Source organism: Mustela putorius, unplaced genomic scaffold (genome assembly GCF_011764305.1).
Source record: "Mustela putorius furo isolate JIRA1106 unplaced genomic scaffold, ASM1176430v1.1 tig00000166_pilon_pilon_pilon, whole genome shotgun sequence".
NCBI classification, from domain to species: Eukaryota; Metazoa; Chordata; class Mammalia; order Carnivora; family Mustelidae; genus Mustela; species Mustela putorius.
This window is the reverse complement of record NW_025421301.1, coordinates 5,739,047-5,756,138: the sequence shown is the minus strand read 5'-3', so window position 1 is coordinate 5,756,138 and position 17,092 is coordinate 5,739,047. Positions and strand designations below refer to the sequence as shown.

The 17,092-nt window shown below is 38.7% G+C and overlaps 1 protein-coding gene across 1 annotated transcript in view; it reads right to left on the bottom strand.

The window, feature by feature from the left end:
* The window catches only part of ME1 (malic enzyme 1), a 186,331-nt gene that overhangs the window by 4,356 nt on the left and 164,883 nt on the right, over positions 1–17,092 (bottom strand). Inside the window, exons 10-13 of the mRNA XM_004773607.3 lie at positions 13,851–13,956; positions 12,371–12,513; positions 9,278–9,451; positions 1,499–1,597 (exon numbers count right to left, since the gene is read on the bottom strand). Of these exons, the coding sequence (XP_004773664.2) occupies positions 1,499–1,597; positions 9,278–9,451; positions 12,371–12,513; positions 13,851–13,956 (522 nt within the window). The remainder of the gene's footprint in view (positions 1–1,498; positions 1,598–9,277; positions 9,452–12,370; positions 12,514–13,850; positions 13,957–17,092) is intronic.

The window sequence follows — 17,092 nt, the reverse complement described above, 5'->3', positions numbered from 1 at the left end:
GGTAATTAAATTAAACTGAAGCTGGTTGGTGGGCCCGGACCCAAACTGAGTAGTGATCTTACAGGAAGGGTATGTCTCTCGTACCAAAAGAACCAGGGATGTTTATAACAAAGAAAAGGCTGCATGAGGACAGTGAGGAGGCAGTCATCTACAAGCCAAGGAGAGAGCCCTTTGAGAAAATCCAGCCTCCAATCCCCCATCCTAGATTTCTAGCCTTCAAACTCTTGTTTGAGCCATCGGGTCTATGGCTTTTGTTATGGCGACCCTAGTAGGCTAACACATTTATGCTGAAAAAAAAAAAAAAGTCAATTTCTCACTCATCTCAATTAAAGAAAATTTCTCTGAGTTTAGGTTCTTCTTGGCTAATTGTTCCAACAGCTCATCTGTCAGCCCAACAGCTTTGTTTGCCCTCATTATTCTGCGTTCCCTGCCCGACCCTGCCCTGCCCAGTATTATCAGTTGTGATCTTGAAGATGCTGAACATCAAGGCTACATGGACAAGACAGGGGACTCGGGGTCTAAATATTATTCTACCACATCTGCAGTATTTTGGACACTATCGCAAATGTAATAGGGAAAACACTAAGCAGAAAAAAAAAAGATCAAGTGGGGAAACCTAACTGAAATGAAACCCTACTAACTTATTAAGATTATGGAAGAGAAAAGGAATGATAGGATAATTAATGATTCAGCCCAATTTGTCAATTCCTAGGGATGAATAGTAGTTACTAAACTCTGCTGAAGCACAGTGTCTCATTTCTCTGACAAAATAAGCTGATACAAATGTAAATCTCAAGGTGTAAGGGCCTATTCAGCCAGAGCAGCCCCACCCCCAGTTGAACAGCCAATATGTTGTTTATGCGGTAAAACATAAATGGACCCTGCTTGCCACCCCCCAGGGAACTTACTTAAAAGCAAGTCTGAGAAACCAGTCCCAAGTAACAAAGCCCAAATACAGGGGTGGGTCCGGTCAGGTGGAGATAACAGCCCACATGCAATGATGAGTAGGGCCAGGTGGAGACATCCAATCAGTAGGGGGGCGCATACTGTCTCCCTAGTTACTCCATAAGGAGTATGGGCCCCACCCTTTGGGAGCCTTTTGGGCGCCAATTCCGACCAAGGTGATAGGCAAGTTCAAATATCTACTAGGCTAAATTGTAATTCAATTGGTCACTTATGTGTGACCTAGCATGACTGTGCAGCTTTCTCTCTGTGTTACAATTTCATTGGCCACCTGTGCGTGACCAGGCCCAACCACATGGCCTTTGCTCTATAAAAGTTAGTCTGTGAGGCAGGGAGGGTTCGCCCTCTCTGTAAGGGGTTGACGGTGGGCTTGATTCATGATGTTTGCCACGAAATAAAGCTTTGCTTGACCTTTGCTTTGTATCAGTCTCACTCCTTTGACCACGGTCCCATTATTTGGGGACCCAACAAAGGAAGTACCTAAAAATGCATATTTAGCAGAAAAATAATGACACCTGAACAAGAGTGGTTTTACCTTTGCTGCGATTTTCAGAGAAACATCTCTAATGGTGTTCAAAGGAGGATAAAGCCGGCCTTCTTCCAAGTGTTTATCCGATACTTCCTGGGCTATAACCTTTCGAAAAAAGAAAGACAAAACATGTTTTACTTAAGTGTAAGTAAATGAATAGTCACATGTAGTGAGGTATAGATGTGGGTCACATTAATGTGATCATCTAATTTCGTCTCTCCCTTTGTCAGGGGTAGAGCTGACTCCAGAGAGACTTGGGGATTGGTGGGATCACATCATTAGTAAAGACGGGAATGGACTCTGCATTGTCTCTTACTCCAGTTCCTTTTCTACTGTGCCATGAAGCGCTGGAAGCTTTTCCTTCTCATAGAGTAGAGGAACGGGGGAGAGGGTCAAGGAAGGCAGAGCAGGATGACAGAAGGGAGGGAAAAGGACCCTGACAGTACAGGTGTAAGGGGGCCAAGGCTGATCATGCTGCTTCTCCTGGCTCACATATTCCTTTTAAGTTAACTAGTTAATTAATTTACTTTTAAATTCAATTAATTAACATATAATGTATTCTTGGTTTCAGAGGTAGACTTCAGTGATTCATCAGTCTTAAATAACATACCCAGTGCTCATGACATCACGTGTCCTCCTTAATGTCCATCATCCAATGTCCAATGACCCCATCCCTCCACCTCCCTCCCCTCCAGCAGCCCTCAGTTTGTTGCCTATGATTAAGAGTCTCTTATGGTTTGTCTCGCTCTCCGATTTTGTCTTGTTCTATTTCTTCCTCTCTTCCTATACTCTGGCACAAGAGGTAGAGCAGGAGGCTGAGAAAGCCATGTTGGAGTCACACTCAAGGAGGATTTCGATTTACCCAGATTCTGAATTATCCAAATCACCCAACTGGCCTCAGCATTTGGTATCCCCAGACCCTTCCCTTTTTCTAAATCAAATGGCATATACTTAAACATTTGCTAAGAGAGTAGATCTTGCAGTAAGTGCTCTTATCTCCCTTTCTCAAGCTCTCTCTCTCTCTCACACCCACACACACCACACAAAATAATAATAAAGAGAATAGGGAAGGGCTTTCAGTGGTGATGGATATATTATTTATGGCATACACTTTGGTGATCATTTCAAAGGTATAGATAATTTATCTCCAAACTTATCAAGTTGTAAATTAAATATGTATTGCTTTTTGTAAGTCAATTATACCTCAAAAAAATATATTTTTTAATGAGACGGATTGACATTAGATGCCTCCTGATGTGATGCACTGAGAAGGATGCCATTATTAGGCATTTAGTACTCCTAACAAAACCGCATACCTTGAATTCAATCATGAGGAAACAATCAGATAAACCCAAAATGAGGAACATTGTAAAAAAACAACTGGCCTGTATGTTCCAAAATGTCAGCACCGTAAAGGAAAGACTAAAAAATTCTTGCAGATTAAAGGATTAGTTTAGAGGCTATAAAGGCCTTTTTTTGTGGATAATTGGCAAAATTTGATTCTGGACTGTGCATTAGATAATAATATTACATCAGTGTTAAAGTTCCTAAATTGAAAGATGGTGCAGAGATAACATTAAAAAATATGTCCTCAAATATCTAGGGATAAAGGGACATAATATTGTAAGTTGCTCTCAAATGGTTCAACAATAAATTTCTATATCCTAAGTTCTTTGCTAAAGCTTCTGGGGCACAGAGGTAGACTCAGCAACCTTGAAGTTCCTTCCAGCTCTAAATCTTTGATTAGGTATTTCAGTTGGCAAGTCTAAACCAGTGGGTCTATTATTTAATAGACCTGAGGATGCAGAGAGGAAGGAGAAAATCTTACTCATTTGAAACATTTTGAATAATCACACACTTATTTTTCTGTATCTCTTAATATGTTTTAGATTGTTTTAATCATGAAATTATTTCTGCAATTGTTTATTCCATCAGCAAGTATGAAAGACATGAGTGAGCATAACACCAAGAGAGGTTAAAAAAGCAGTTCCTGCCTTTGAGACTTACAGTTGAGTGAAGGAGAAAGAAAATGTTGAGAAAGGAAAGCCTGGGCTAAAGGTGAAATGTGAGTGTTAGGAAATCCAGAGGAACACTGGAGGGAGCTTGCGTATGGGACTGAAGGAGAACTAGAAGTTAGACCAACAGGGAAGGGGTGGGCCCTCCAGAAAGAAGATTCAGACCGAAGGCAGAGATAGATGAGCTGGACACAGTCAGCCCCGTGTGTCCGGATCAGGAGAGAAGGGGGTCCATAAAGACAGTAAGGATTGGAGCACAGTCAATGCCAAATTAAGGAGTTCTGGTGAAATCCTATGAGTGACTGAGGACTTCTGAGCAAGGATATTTAGGCAGGGGTGTGGGGTGAAGGAAAGCGAGATGAAGTTACTAGTATAACTATTGTTTAATATAACATCACATATTATGCAAAATATTAAAAAGTATAATTATATTGACACAAGTTGATCATAAAGAATTTTATAATAAAGACACTGTTTAACTCACTTATTTCTTGTCTTTGAAACAGGATGTTGAGTAGAACTTTTCCTTTGCCCCAAATTTGGTGATCAGGGCCCCCAAATCTAGCGCAAAGAGGATGAAGTATTTGACATTATAATGAAGCCACCAAATCAGTGGGGACTGTCCCCTCCCTCAGAACCTAAGAGGGGGTGGAATCATGCCACCCCCACAAACACAGCCAGCCCTTCCCAGACGCTGATATGGGGAGGATCAGGGACAGTCGCTTGAATCACGATTTGGCCTCGTGGGTAACGCAGCGGCTTTTCTCCCCTTCTTGGCTGCATGCTGCCTCCTCTTGAAGGCATGAGGTGCCTTCAAGGAGGCGGCACTGGCATTCTGTTCCCTACTCAGCCGGAGCAGTTACAGACATGTGGATATAAGTAGAGGCAAAGAGAACGGGGAGGGGGCTTGCTGGGGAACAGCTTGTACCCCTGGAAGGCATGTGCTTCCACGGCTGAGTGACCACTGCAGAGGACAACCCAACAGGCTGGGAAAGCCGAGGGAGGGGAGGGAGGCTGAGCTGGAGCCCAATCTCTTAGGTTCATGCCCCAGAGTGTCCTTTAAACTCCTGTATACATGCCCTACAAGAAAGCGAGATGCTGGCCCCTGCCTCAAATGGCCTGATGGCCTAACAAAATGGAGAGTTAATAAAAGACATGTTTACCCTCTTCCACACCCCTCTTTCCTGTTTCCAATACGTTTGAGGGAATAGGCCTTGATGAGAAGGGGGAGAAGGTTTTTCAGAGCCTGGCCACACTCTTTCCCCCCAAGCCCCTCATGGTGCTGGGGTGGGGGGCCAGTAAAAGCGAAGGGGGCCCTCTGCCAGATGCTGCTGCAGGCTTCTTGTACTGGAGAGAGAGGACCCGATATCTGAACTGGATACAAATTCTGAACCGGACAGATGTTTAATCACTGTTCCTTGTTCACTGAGGTATCCCCGGCACCCAGAATAACGCCTAGCACATAGTGGTACTTAATTAATACTCGTTAAAAGTATGAGTGGATCGAAACAGAACTGAATGTTACTGAGATGCCATTAAGGGAAAGAAGAGAGAGACTTGATAAAGAATTATTCCAAACAATGAGTGGGACAAAATAAAACCATTTTATGTTGATTCCCTATAGAATATAGGCTGCTTACAAAATCTTGTTACTTCTTGTTTTTCTATAAAGGATTTTTAGCAGATTTAAATCAGTTGGCATTTCTTCCATGTTAAAGCAAAAACTTGCATGGGGGCCCAGTATTGTTATTTAACCGGCAAGGGAAAAAAATGAGTAGCGCAATCTTGAAAGGATAGATTAGCACAGTGGTTGAAAGCTCAGGCTCTGATGGGAAGTAGGTCCATATTCAAATTCTAGCAATTTGAATTGAATTCAGGCAAGTTAATTAACCTTTCTATGCCTAGTTTCTTCTTTGGTGATATAAGACTAGTAACAACTCCTAATTCAGGGGGTTAAATGAAATCAGCACCAGTAAAGAATTTATTTACCACACTGTCTGGGAAAGTAAGTGTTCAATCAAATTAACTATTTTACTTAAAACAAAAAACAAAACAAAAAAAAACAGATGGCGACCAGCATGGCAGAATGGAAGTAAAATAGCTTTTAGGGTCAGATCTAGCTCTACAACATACTGCTAGCTTATTAGCTTTTTGATTTGGAGGCAAGTTATATAACCAACCAACTGCAAATTATTTCTAGGAGATAACATGTATAATGCACCTCTCACCATTGGCATATGCTGGTATCCAACATTGTTTCTTCTCAAGAATGTTACACAGTATCATTTTAAAGAATTGAGGACAGTTAGAAGATGGCTGAGTCAAGAAAAATCAGTGTAAGTCTTTGCTTTCCATTGCTGCCTGTCATACAGAGAGGGAGCCAAGAAACTGTGGAACAAAGTCAAGCAGCAACAGGTGACCACGGAAGCCTACTGTTAGGAACCAAACCAATAAAATGGAAGGGACTGACTTGGGGAAAAGGAGAGAGTTTACAAGAGTCTTAGTGTCACTCTCACCTATTAGCTCATTCACTCAAAAATTATTTGGGGCTCTTGATATGCCATTAGTGTGTCTCTAACTACACTGGGTGCACTTTCAAATGATTTCTCTTCATTTCATTTTGGCAATGTTACAGCAGTTGGATTTTCAATTATCCAGTGACTGAAATGAATCCATTTCCTCCAGATGCTATTGTCTATGGGGGTCAATCTCTAGTGTCCTCTGGACAGACACCAGGAAGGGAATGGGATGAGGCAAGTGCTGAGCAGATGGCTCAGGAGGAGTAATGTGAGGGTAGGTGACCGAGGCTTGCATCTCGGGTGTGGACAGGAGGTGCAAAGTCTGTTCCCAGGCTGCTATACAGACAAGGCAGGGCCAGGAGGGCTAACCCAGGGGAGAACTAAGTGCTCTTATCAGAGGTCCAGAAGGCTGCCAGAGTACCAGGAAAGCCAGAAATCTCTTTGTGTAATAAAAATGCTCAGAAAATCTTCAGGATTGATACTGATCCATGCACTTTCTAGTTTCATAAGAGACCCAACTAATATTCCAGCAATAATCCTAAATTAATAAATTTTGGATTGCCAAACAAAAAGATTCACCTAGATCTCCTACATGTAAACTTTGTTAACTACAAAATATAATCTAGACAAGGACTTCGCTCTTTGGGCCCTCTAGCAGTGAGCGTCTGGGGTGTTGGATTTATTCTTCTTGCTAAGATATATAACTACTTCTATTTAGCTCAACTCAGTAAGTATTTACTAAGTTTCTAGTATGTGCTTTAGCATTGTGCTAGGTGCTAATGGTGTTTTGAAAGAAGTATATGAAAGACTGTCTTTAAAGAAGATAATTTACAATGTAATTGTAAGGCAACACTTAACTGTTTAAAACATAAAGCTCTCAAGAGCATAATACAAGTAGAAATTAAACTCAATATCAAAGTGTTTGATAAAGACAGCCATGGCTAAGGAAAAAGATCAAGATGAGCCACAGTGGTCACAGAAGGATTCAGGTGTGAGATGGGACCTAAGCAGAGAAAGATAGGCTTAAATAGGTGAAAAACAGTTCTCAGAGTTTTCCAGGCAGGTTAATAGAGCAGCTATACAGGTGTATGTATGCATGCTGTGTTTGAAACTTTGGGATGAGTGAGAATGGAAGAATGTCAGGCTTTTCTAAGCTTTAGTGTCTCCTTAGAAAAGGGTGTTACTAATAACAATGCAAATATTGAGGGTGAGAAGGTTTTATGCATCTTGTGTTTAAGGAGCAGGTCATTTCTGTGAAAATATCCATCAGGTAACTGGAGACATGGGAAAAGATAAAACCAGAGATACATAGATTTGGCCACTTTTATTTTTATTTATTTTTTATTTTTATTTTTTTGAAGATTTTATTTACTTACTTGACAGAGAGAGATCGCAAGCGGGCACAGAGGCAGGCAGAGAGAGAGAGGAAGGGAAGCAGGCTCCCTGCAGAGCAGAGAGCCTGATGCGGGACTTGATCCCAGGACCCGGAGATCATGACCTGAGCCGAAGGCAGCAGCTTAACCACTGAGCCACCCAGGCATAGGACTTGGCCACTTTTAGAATTAAGATAATGGAAACAAAAGAATGGTTGAGATCCCCAAAAACATAATAAAAAGGAAAGAAAAAAGGACCAAAAAAAAAAAGGATGCTAGAGAAAAGCTCTTAGTTAAAAGGACAGGAAAGAAGACAAACAATGAGGTGGTATGAAAATCAGGAATGTTGTGTTGAAGCCTGAGAGAAAATCAGGGGAACAGCTAAAATGATTTCACCAGAGAGATCACTATCTATGATAAGAACAAGACTATAGACATTACATTTTTTTTTTCTTCAACATTTTTATGTAGTGATTATTACTTTGCCTGGATAGAAAATAAAATAATTTTTTTTTCATGAGCCTTGTCACTAGATGGTGCTGGAGTTATTTAGGAAAGCAAACATGGGCTACAATGAGTAAAAGATCTTTCCCCCCTTTGATGTGACAGTTACATAGAACAACGATTACATTTTCTTTAATGTATAAACAGCTTTCAAAATCTTTCTGAGTAATTAGACATCTACTTATGTTTAACAAGATTTTTTGAGTTAAATAAACTCTGAGACATCAGCTGTCATGGTTTTAGCACAGTGAAGAAAAAGAAAGGAGCAGAACATTATAGCCTTCAGACACCTGTTCTCACAGAATGAGGACAATTGCTAAGCACTGGGATTATAATCCTTGGATCACATCAATAGCGTAAGACTCCATCTATATTCCTAGAGCTCCCCTTCAAACAGAAAAAACAGCATGTTTGCAAGATGAAAATACTTGAATTTTAACCAATTTTTATTTAATTCAGTTTAGGTATAATGTTGTCCAGTGGTTTAATTTTAGAGGAAATTCAAATTTATCATTCATGAATTGCATCCTGTTCAAACATGGTATCAACCAGATGAACATTCTGATTATCAAAAGCTCATGATTTTACAAATATTTGCCCCATCGTTGTACCATCGCCCTGAAGCTTGGGGGGAAAGGGGAAGTGATGGGAACCTGAAGGTTATCTATTGTACCTCTTGTGCCTTAAGTAATAAAGTCTTTGGTCTCTGACTCAAGGCTTTTGTGCCAACATCTATGAAACTGTGGCAGGAGAACTTGTTAGCTGGCAGCTAGGGTAAATTTTAGATCCTTCAGTTCCTAGGAATAGCTTAACATTCCCTGTTGGGGCTGCTATGTGATATTCTGAGAATCTTTCCTGAAGGTCCACACTCAAACATACATCTGTCCTTTTATGACTTAATAAATACTAATTCCCTGTTTTAATTTTCTTGCTGCTTAAAATATTAGTTCCTATTTTCTGCCCTGAACCTCAGTGATAAATACTTTTTCACTATGCCAAATAAGACTTTCATTTTCAACCTTCAAAATGTTATTTAGGAAGTTTTGGAGAAACGCAGAAATACTTATCATTCCATTATGATATGGAAACGGTATTTTTAATTGTGTCACTACTGTCAAAGAATTAGACTGGAAGTGTGAAGACAAAAAAGGGTTCCTTGTAAGAGATCAGAACAGTTTTCTACCTTCTATTTAGTGACTCAGTATGAACCAGCTACCCACCCCTTATTGTTCACTAGGAGAGATTTTCTTCCCCTTTTGACTTTGCACCTTATAGGGGTGAGCTGAGATGTTATATAAAGAAATCACTAAACCGCCTACACTGAGCTCGTCTGGTGTTATACAGCCTTGGTGAATGTAGAGTATTTTACAATACCTCAGCCGTTGTGAGAAAAATCTTATCCGTGATATGTCTCAGTCCACAAGCCACGACACCAAGAGCCACTCCAGGAAACACATAGGAATTGTTTCCTTGGCCAGGATACAGGGTCCGTCCATTTGAAAGAGTGACTGGATCAAAAGGACTGCCACTGGCAAAGATCGCACGCCCCTACAACACAGACACACGACTAACTTTAAAAAGAAGTGTGATATTTTAAAACGAATGTATCATAACAGAACTACTCCATAGTTAAAGTACTGAGTGCTTAAAAGAAGACTAATTTTCATTGACTCTCTAATAAGTCCGGGCAAGTTTTTCTGATGTTTGCAGTAAGTTCTGGAGTGGGTGATTATTTCTGTTCTCTGTCTCACTCTCCTCAGAGAAGTGTGCAAAGCACAGGATACCCTGAGATCGCCACTCTCTTCTCTGCAGGGGTCCAACTTGCAAGCCTAGCAACCATTCTATAGGGGCTTCAGATTATAGACTTCTGAGGATAAAAAAAAAAATGATAGGTTAACATTAGAGCATTGGAAAGAATGACATTTTAGGTTAGAGTTTAAGGATCTACACATTTCAACATAATCACTTGGACAAATTTTATGTTTTCCTATGTTGTAAAGAATTATATAGAAAATCATGTAGGAAACAAATTTATTGGCACAAATGGAATAAGCAAATAAAAGGAAGGTTAGATTATCAATAATTGTCAAAAATTATCATATTTTCTCTAATCAGCATATTTTGTCACACTGTTTTGGAGAAACCTCATGTATCGCACGCTCCAGATGGCAGTGACTTAGGGTCTACCAGGTGCTGCAATTCCATACTGCTAATCACAAAGGAAGAGGGGCATCTGGGTGGCCCCATCAGTTAAACATCCAGCTCCTGCTTTCAGCTCAGGTCATGATCTCAAGGTTGCGAGATAGAGCCCCATGATTGTCCTGCACTGGGTATGGAGTCTGCTTGGGATTCTCTCTGTCCCTCTCCCTCTCCCCCCTACTCATGTGTTTTCTCTCTCCCTCTCTCAAAAGGAAGGAAGATACTAATCTGCAAAGATGAGGGTAGAAATATAGCTGAGAACAGTCAGGCTTCTAAAGAAGGTATAGGAAACCCTTGACAAATAAAGTATCATAATCTAAGAAATCCATTTGAGAAGTCCATAGCACCAAATCCCCAAGACATCATCTAAATGATCACAGACTGGGCTATAACTTTCATCCCTATTTAGAGTCTAAATCCATTAAAATGTTAATAGTATTAAATTAATATTCATTTTTAACAAAGATCATAATATACCTTTTGTATACAGGTAAAGTTGTATGATTCAATCTTCATTAGGGTATAAAAAGATGAAAACATATAAGAAAGAAAACAAATTCTCATCTAGATGTTTGTAGAACACTTACATTTTAGAGAACATTAGGTTCTGTTTTCAGACAAGTCTGATACATTTTGTTCTGTTTGCGATAAAATATTTTATTAAAAGAAAATCTAATATAACTTATTACTTGATATATAGATTATATATCTTCAAAAAACTGTATCTGAGAAAAAGACCTATAACATCATCTCTCTCCCTGCCTTCAGTGCCTGCCTACTCTTTTAGAATCATCATTTTAGGGAGGAACGACATTCAGTAAATGACAGCTAAGCACTCTTATGTATGTGGATTGTTAATATGGGGAAGAAAATCTCTCTAAATATGTTGGATTATAGTTTTTCAGGATTCAATAATCTTTCTTTATTTTATATTTTTAACCTGTCCTGTGGTTAACCTCACCTCACCTGTGCCTGAATCTCTACTCGTCTTTGCTTGTGCCCTTTGGCTGAACCAGTATTTAAATTTTTAGCCTCAAAATGACTTTCAATTTTATTTCCTTGTTTTTTAATAACATAGAACATTAAGAGGATAAGAAGGAGTTTAGACCCTTTATATTAGACGCATTCAGATTTAAAACTACAATTATATAAATTTGGTTAATTGTGTTTGTGTCTATTACTGGTGAGTCTCTAAATTCTTCACACCTACTGAGATATACGGCAAAATCACTACATAAACACTTATTATATGCCTACTATGTGCAATGCACCATGCTAAAATTTTATTGCCCAGAGGAATTTGTTTTCCCTTGTAAAGACTTAAGGACTACCGAGGTGATGCCCTGCAAATTCCCCAGTCTAGAGATGGGTTGAAAATTAAAATTACTGAGGAGACTGAATGCCATCCCAAATAAGAAAGATAAGCAACAGAGTAGCTCCTTGCCAACAATTTCAATAATTCTAGTACTGAGCATTTAAGGTTATAATATTAAAGAAGCAGGGCCATCAAGTACTAATTTGTGCAGTGACTTAACTTTGCGTCATGTTTACCTTCTCCAGTTCATTTTGGATTTATTTCCAAAATAAATGTGCTAGATATATATGACTCAACCACTATTTTGTGGTAATGACATTTTCAAGTCTTTAAAGGGAAGATAGCTCTTGTCAACCTATCAGTCAGGTATATATTAATACAAACATAGTATAAAATAAGCTATTTTTTAAGAGCAGTGAAGTACTGAAGCTCTGAGGACTCCTATTGCAACCTGACTGGATGTCAAAATAGCCGCCCAAACGTACCATCCATGGTGTCCAATTCAAACCCAGGATTTAGCAAAGCAAAAATAAGACTGTGGTTCTATACTGTATGCTTCAATGTTCAGAAATAGCTCACTGAGAGTTATTTTCATAAGCATCTAGAATCAAACTTTTTCCTTTTTAGCTTTCATACTTCAGTCTTAGATACTTCCAAATCACTTGAGGAAAACTGTCAATAAACACTGCAAAGTTTATTTTGTTTTACCAAAGAGGAGGATTTGTACAACCACATTCTAGAAAAGGAAATAGCTCTTATCCATTCTGACTTGTTCACTTTTCTTTCAATCTTGGCTGTTTCATTTTTAAAGATTAAGAGGTAAGAACCTTAGATATCCTTGGCTCCCCTACAAGGAATAAGAATTAGGTTATTAAAATATCAGTCTGCACCAGCACTGGCGGAGCTGGGGGATGGGGAGGGGAGGGTAGAAATCAGTTATACTTTTGCTTTACCTTGGTTAGTTTATAGCACTGCTCTGCAGTACATTCTGCTTTGCTAGTTGGATTACTCAAAGCAAAAATAATGGGCCGTTCATTGAAGGCAGCCATATCTTTGAGAATCTGTTCTGAGAATGCACCACCAATTGCAGCAACTCCTGATGTAGAAACGAGAAACCAGTGAATAGACTACCATTGGTTAATTAATCTAAGAAGTCCCTGCCCTCAAAACAATGAGACATGTCAGGTCACTTTCTAATAGATCCTAAACAAAACACAGAATATTTACATTAAAGTGACAAAAAAGAGGTAAGTTTGTTCATGCCAATGATCTTTAGGGTTACAAATCTGTAAGTATCTATATGAAAAACCAGATATAAGATTCAGTTCATAATACATTGAGTTAGTGATCCATTCACTAGGTATTTTGATTACAAACACTTATATTAGGAAATTAAAATGGGCCTAGTATATGTTATCTCTCTATGAACAATTCTATGAGTATATTCTAGTCTCTGAGGCTATAAAGTAATTATGCTTTATAAACCAGTGCTAACATTTAAGTTAATCATCCAATTCAATTGTCAAATTTAAGTATCACTCAGTGAAAGAATCCTAACAGAAGAATAAAGCAATTAGCATAATGGAAATGGAAAAAAATAATATTCCAAATATAGTATTTTATAAAAAATAGCAATAAAGGCTTATTACAGTTTCTGTTATAGAGTATTCGCTTTTATTATGATCAACATCATTATTCTCAATACTGTGACCTGTTTTACAAGAGCTTCTAGGAATGAAGTATGATACAAAGTAAAGACTAACATTATATATACACAAAATAAGGCATAAAGTTTTATAACTATGGCTGAGTTTTTTAGCCACATTAAATTTGACTATATTTAAGATCTTATGTGCACATGCACTATGTAAGCTCCTGTGTTAAGTGTTATGAGGAATATAAGTATGGTCCCTGTCTTCAAGGAGAGTCCAGTTGGATAATGCTTTGTGGGGGGGGCAGGGCTTTCCTGTGTATTGTAGGATATTGGGCAGCAACCCCCGGTCTCTATCTGCTAGATGTCAGTAGCCCTGACCACCTTACCTTCAACCCCTCCGAAGTTGTGACAACCAAAAACATCTCCAGACAATGCCAAATGTTTCTTTGGCATCACTCCCATTTGAGAACTACTGTCTATCTGGAGTAATCAAGCCTGGTGAAGAGTTGATTATGCCAAAGATCAAGAGGTTGACCGAGTTAGCAGAGGGAGCCCCCACTGGGGCTGGAATTGGTAAGACTGAGAAGACGGTACATATTAAATTTACAAATCTAGGTGTCCCTGGAGTACTAATGATTCAGTGAATGTGTAATTGTGTTGGTGAATTCCAAATGACAAAATCTCAAAAAAGTTAAATTATACCTTAAAAATCAGTAGGAAAATGAATCAGGGCAAAATGGGGTCAGAGTGGGCTTTACTGCAAAGAGGGAGAAGTTTACCTATGAGGGCAGTTGGTTTTATTTCTTGAACAATGGCTTCCAGGTTCTTCATTTCTTCATGTTCATGGGCAAATTCCTCCTTCTCTTGTGTTAGGGCAGCTCTTCCCTAAGTAAAGCAAATAAAAAGAAATGTTAAATCTGCCAAACATATGTGAGCCAAAGAAATGTCAGAATATTACACATATTACCGGTATTTGGGCTTATTAACATTTTCATGTACCATGTGTTATAGCTGCTCTTACACTCTCTTCTCCAATTATCAGAGTATTCTTTCATTCAGTTTTCAACAAATACTGTGTCTCAGAAAATGTTTTAGGAAATGGGGATGTAACAGTGAAAAAACTTAAGTGTTTCCCTTTCTGGACTTTTATTTAATATTAAAAATCTTAATTCTTCAGACATTTGTGAGAAACTAGCACTAACAAATGGCAATGTGCAATGTCACTTAAATATCATTTACTAAACTTTATTTGTGTTAAATAACAGTGTCTTAGAATGCAGAGCTGGCTTCAGCCACAGTACTTCCAAATTGCGTACCATTGAGTAAAAATAGAACTTGATGCCGTATTTATACCATAGTTTGATTTTTCTGAACAAGAACTAGCTTTGCATATTTTTATCTTAATGTTTTGTTTACAAATGTGTCATGTATTATATCTAGGAAACATCTGGTTGTAATTTTCTAGCTGCAAATTTTTAGGATTTTGACTTAAAATAATAAAGCCCCACCTAATGTTACATGGAGCTTTAAGACTTAAAAGTTGTTGTCATGTATTTCATATAATCCCCTCAACAATTTTAAAAAGCAGGGCAACTACAGGGCGCCTGGGTGGCTTGGTCAGCTGAGAGTCAGACTCTTGACTTTGGCTCAGGTCATGATCTCAGGGTCGTGAGATGGAGCCCCTTGTGGGCTCTGTGCTCAGTTGGGAGTCTGCTTGGGATTCTTTCCCTTTGCCGCCACCCCCACCCCGGCCCTGCCTCTGCCTTGCTTGCAGGCATGTGCACTCTCTCTCTCTCTCAAATAAATAAATCTTGAAGGAAAAAAAAAAAAACAGGAAGAAGTAGGGCAAGTAATTACAGTCATTTTACATGAGGAGACAGAGGCTCTGAGATGTTAAGGGACTTGCCCAGGACAGATGCTGAAACTCAGTCTTTCTAATAATACATACAGCACAGTACAGTCCTAGAGAAAAAGCTTTACAAATGGTATGTTTGTTTTAGTACATTTGTTCTTAAATGGTGTATGTCCGATTGCTTATAAATTGTTACCCCTGAAGATGGTACAAATTTCTTGTTTTGAAAGGTTATGACCATTTTATTTCTGTTTTTAAAGATTTATTTATTTTAGAGAAAGAGAGTGTGTGTGTGAGCAGGGGAAGGGGCAGAGGGAAGAGGCAGAAAGAGAAGCAGACTCCCCACTGAGGAGTCCCCATATGGATCCCACACTCTGAGGATCATAACCTCAGTTGAAATGAAGAGCTGGATGCTTACCTAACTGAGCCCCCCAGAGGCCTCTATTTCTGTTTTTAAAATACACGTGGATTCTGCTTGGGATTCTTTCCCACTTCTTCTCCCTCAACCTTTGCCCCTTCCCCTGCGCATTCTCCCTCCCTACAATAAATAAATTTTTAGAATCTTAAAAAAAAAAAGTACTTGGGATTATGCCAGGTTTTACTGTGTGTGTGTGCGTGTGTGTGTGCGCATGCACCAGTTTTTAACAAGAGCTCAATGTTAGTTGCAGTCATAATTAAAATTATTGCAAAGATAATATTTCATTTTATGTGTATGTCATTTTTTTTCTAATCTATTCATTCATCTGTTAATGGACACTTGGGTTGCTTCCTGTCTTGGCTACTGTAAATAACACTGCAGTGAACATGGGCATACAGGTATCTTTTCTAGTTAGTGTTAAGATTATTTTTCAGTGTCTCAGAAGAAAATGTTAGATAAATAACCTCTTAGAACTAAGAAATGACTAATGGTGATAACTGAAAGAAATGTACCAAAGTTATAGCTGTTGGAATTATGACTCTTTTCTTCTTCACAATAATTTTAATCATTATGTTATATACCTGAAACTGACACAAAATGATACATCAATTCTATATCAATAAAAAAATCTTATTCATTCAGAACAAAATTTGAAGCTTACTGTTTCATATTCACTTGAGAGAACATTCTAGTCTCTAGTAATATTACATTGAGTACAGTTAGGTCACATTCATTCATCTTGTTCATTAAGAAAAAGTCAAAAGCATCAAGTAAATTCAGTTTCCACTTTTGTTAGGAAGCATCAAATTGTTCAGTAAAACTTATCTATTATCATAGGCTTTTCAGAATTAGTCGTAGGTCCAACAACAAATAGGTTATGCAAACCTAGACTAATTTCATGAATAAACACTAAATATTCTCAGTTTTTCTTTTGTATTTATGACACATGATTTTTTAAATTTTTATTTTTTTATTTATTTGACAGAGAGAGAGATCACAGGTAGGCAGAGAGGCAGGCAGAGAGAGAGAGAGAGAGGGAAGCAGGCTCCCTGCTTGAGCAGAGAGCCAGATGCAGGACTCGATCCCAGGACCCTGAGATCATGACCTGAGCCGAAGGCAGAGGCTTAACCCACAAAGCCACCCAGGCGCCCCGAGACGTGATTTTTTAAAAAATTCCCTTTTAATAATATAAAAGAATGTACAATACTGAAATCTTTACGACTCTCACCAAATTGCAGGGAGGGGCTACCTGGGGCTCTTATCCTCATCTCTCTTAGCTTCTCAGCCAGGAAATCTATTTCATTTACATATCTCAATTACAGAGATTAATTCAATATTATCCTAATATATAAACAAAGTCCAGGTTTAAGGATAATTTATTAGTCACAAATGATTAAAAAAAAAAAAAAGGCATTTGGGAGTACCTCAGAACTCCCTCCAAATATTTTGATAATTCAGACTTTGACTCAGATCCCAATTCCTCATCATCCATTTCCTGTGTCAGTGTTCTTTGCACTGTAACTTGACAGTTCCTTCCACAAAAGGCAGTTATACTTTCCAAGCCCTTGTCTTTGGACTTGAATATGCAATTTCTTTGGTCAATAAAATGGATGCTGAAATGAGAGTGTGCCAATTCCAAGCTTAGGCCTTAAGATTAATTGTTGTTTCTGCTTATTCTCTCATGCCTTTGCTATTTGTGCTTTAAAAGTATGCCACCTGGCTAGCCGTCTGGTTCATCAAGGATGAAAACC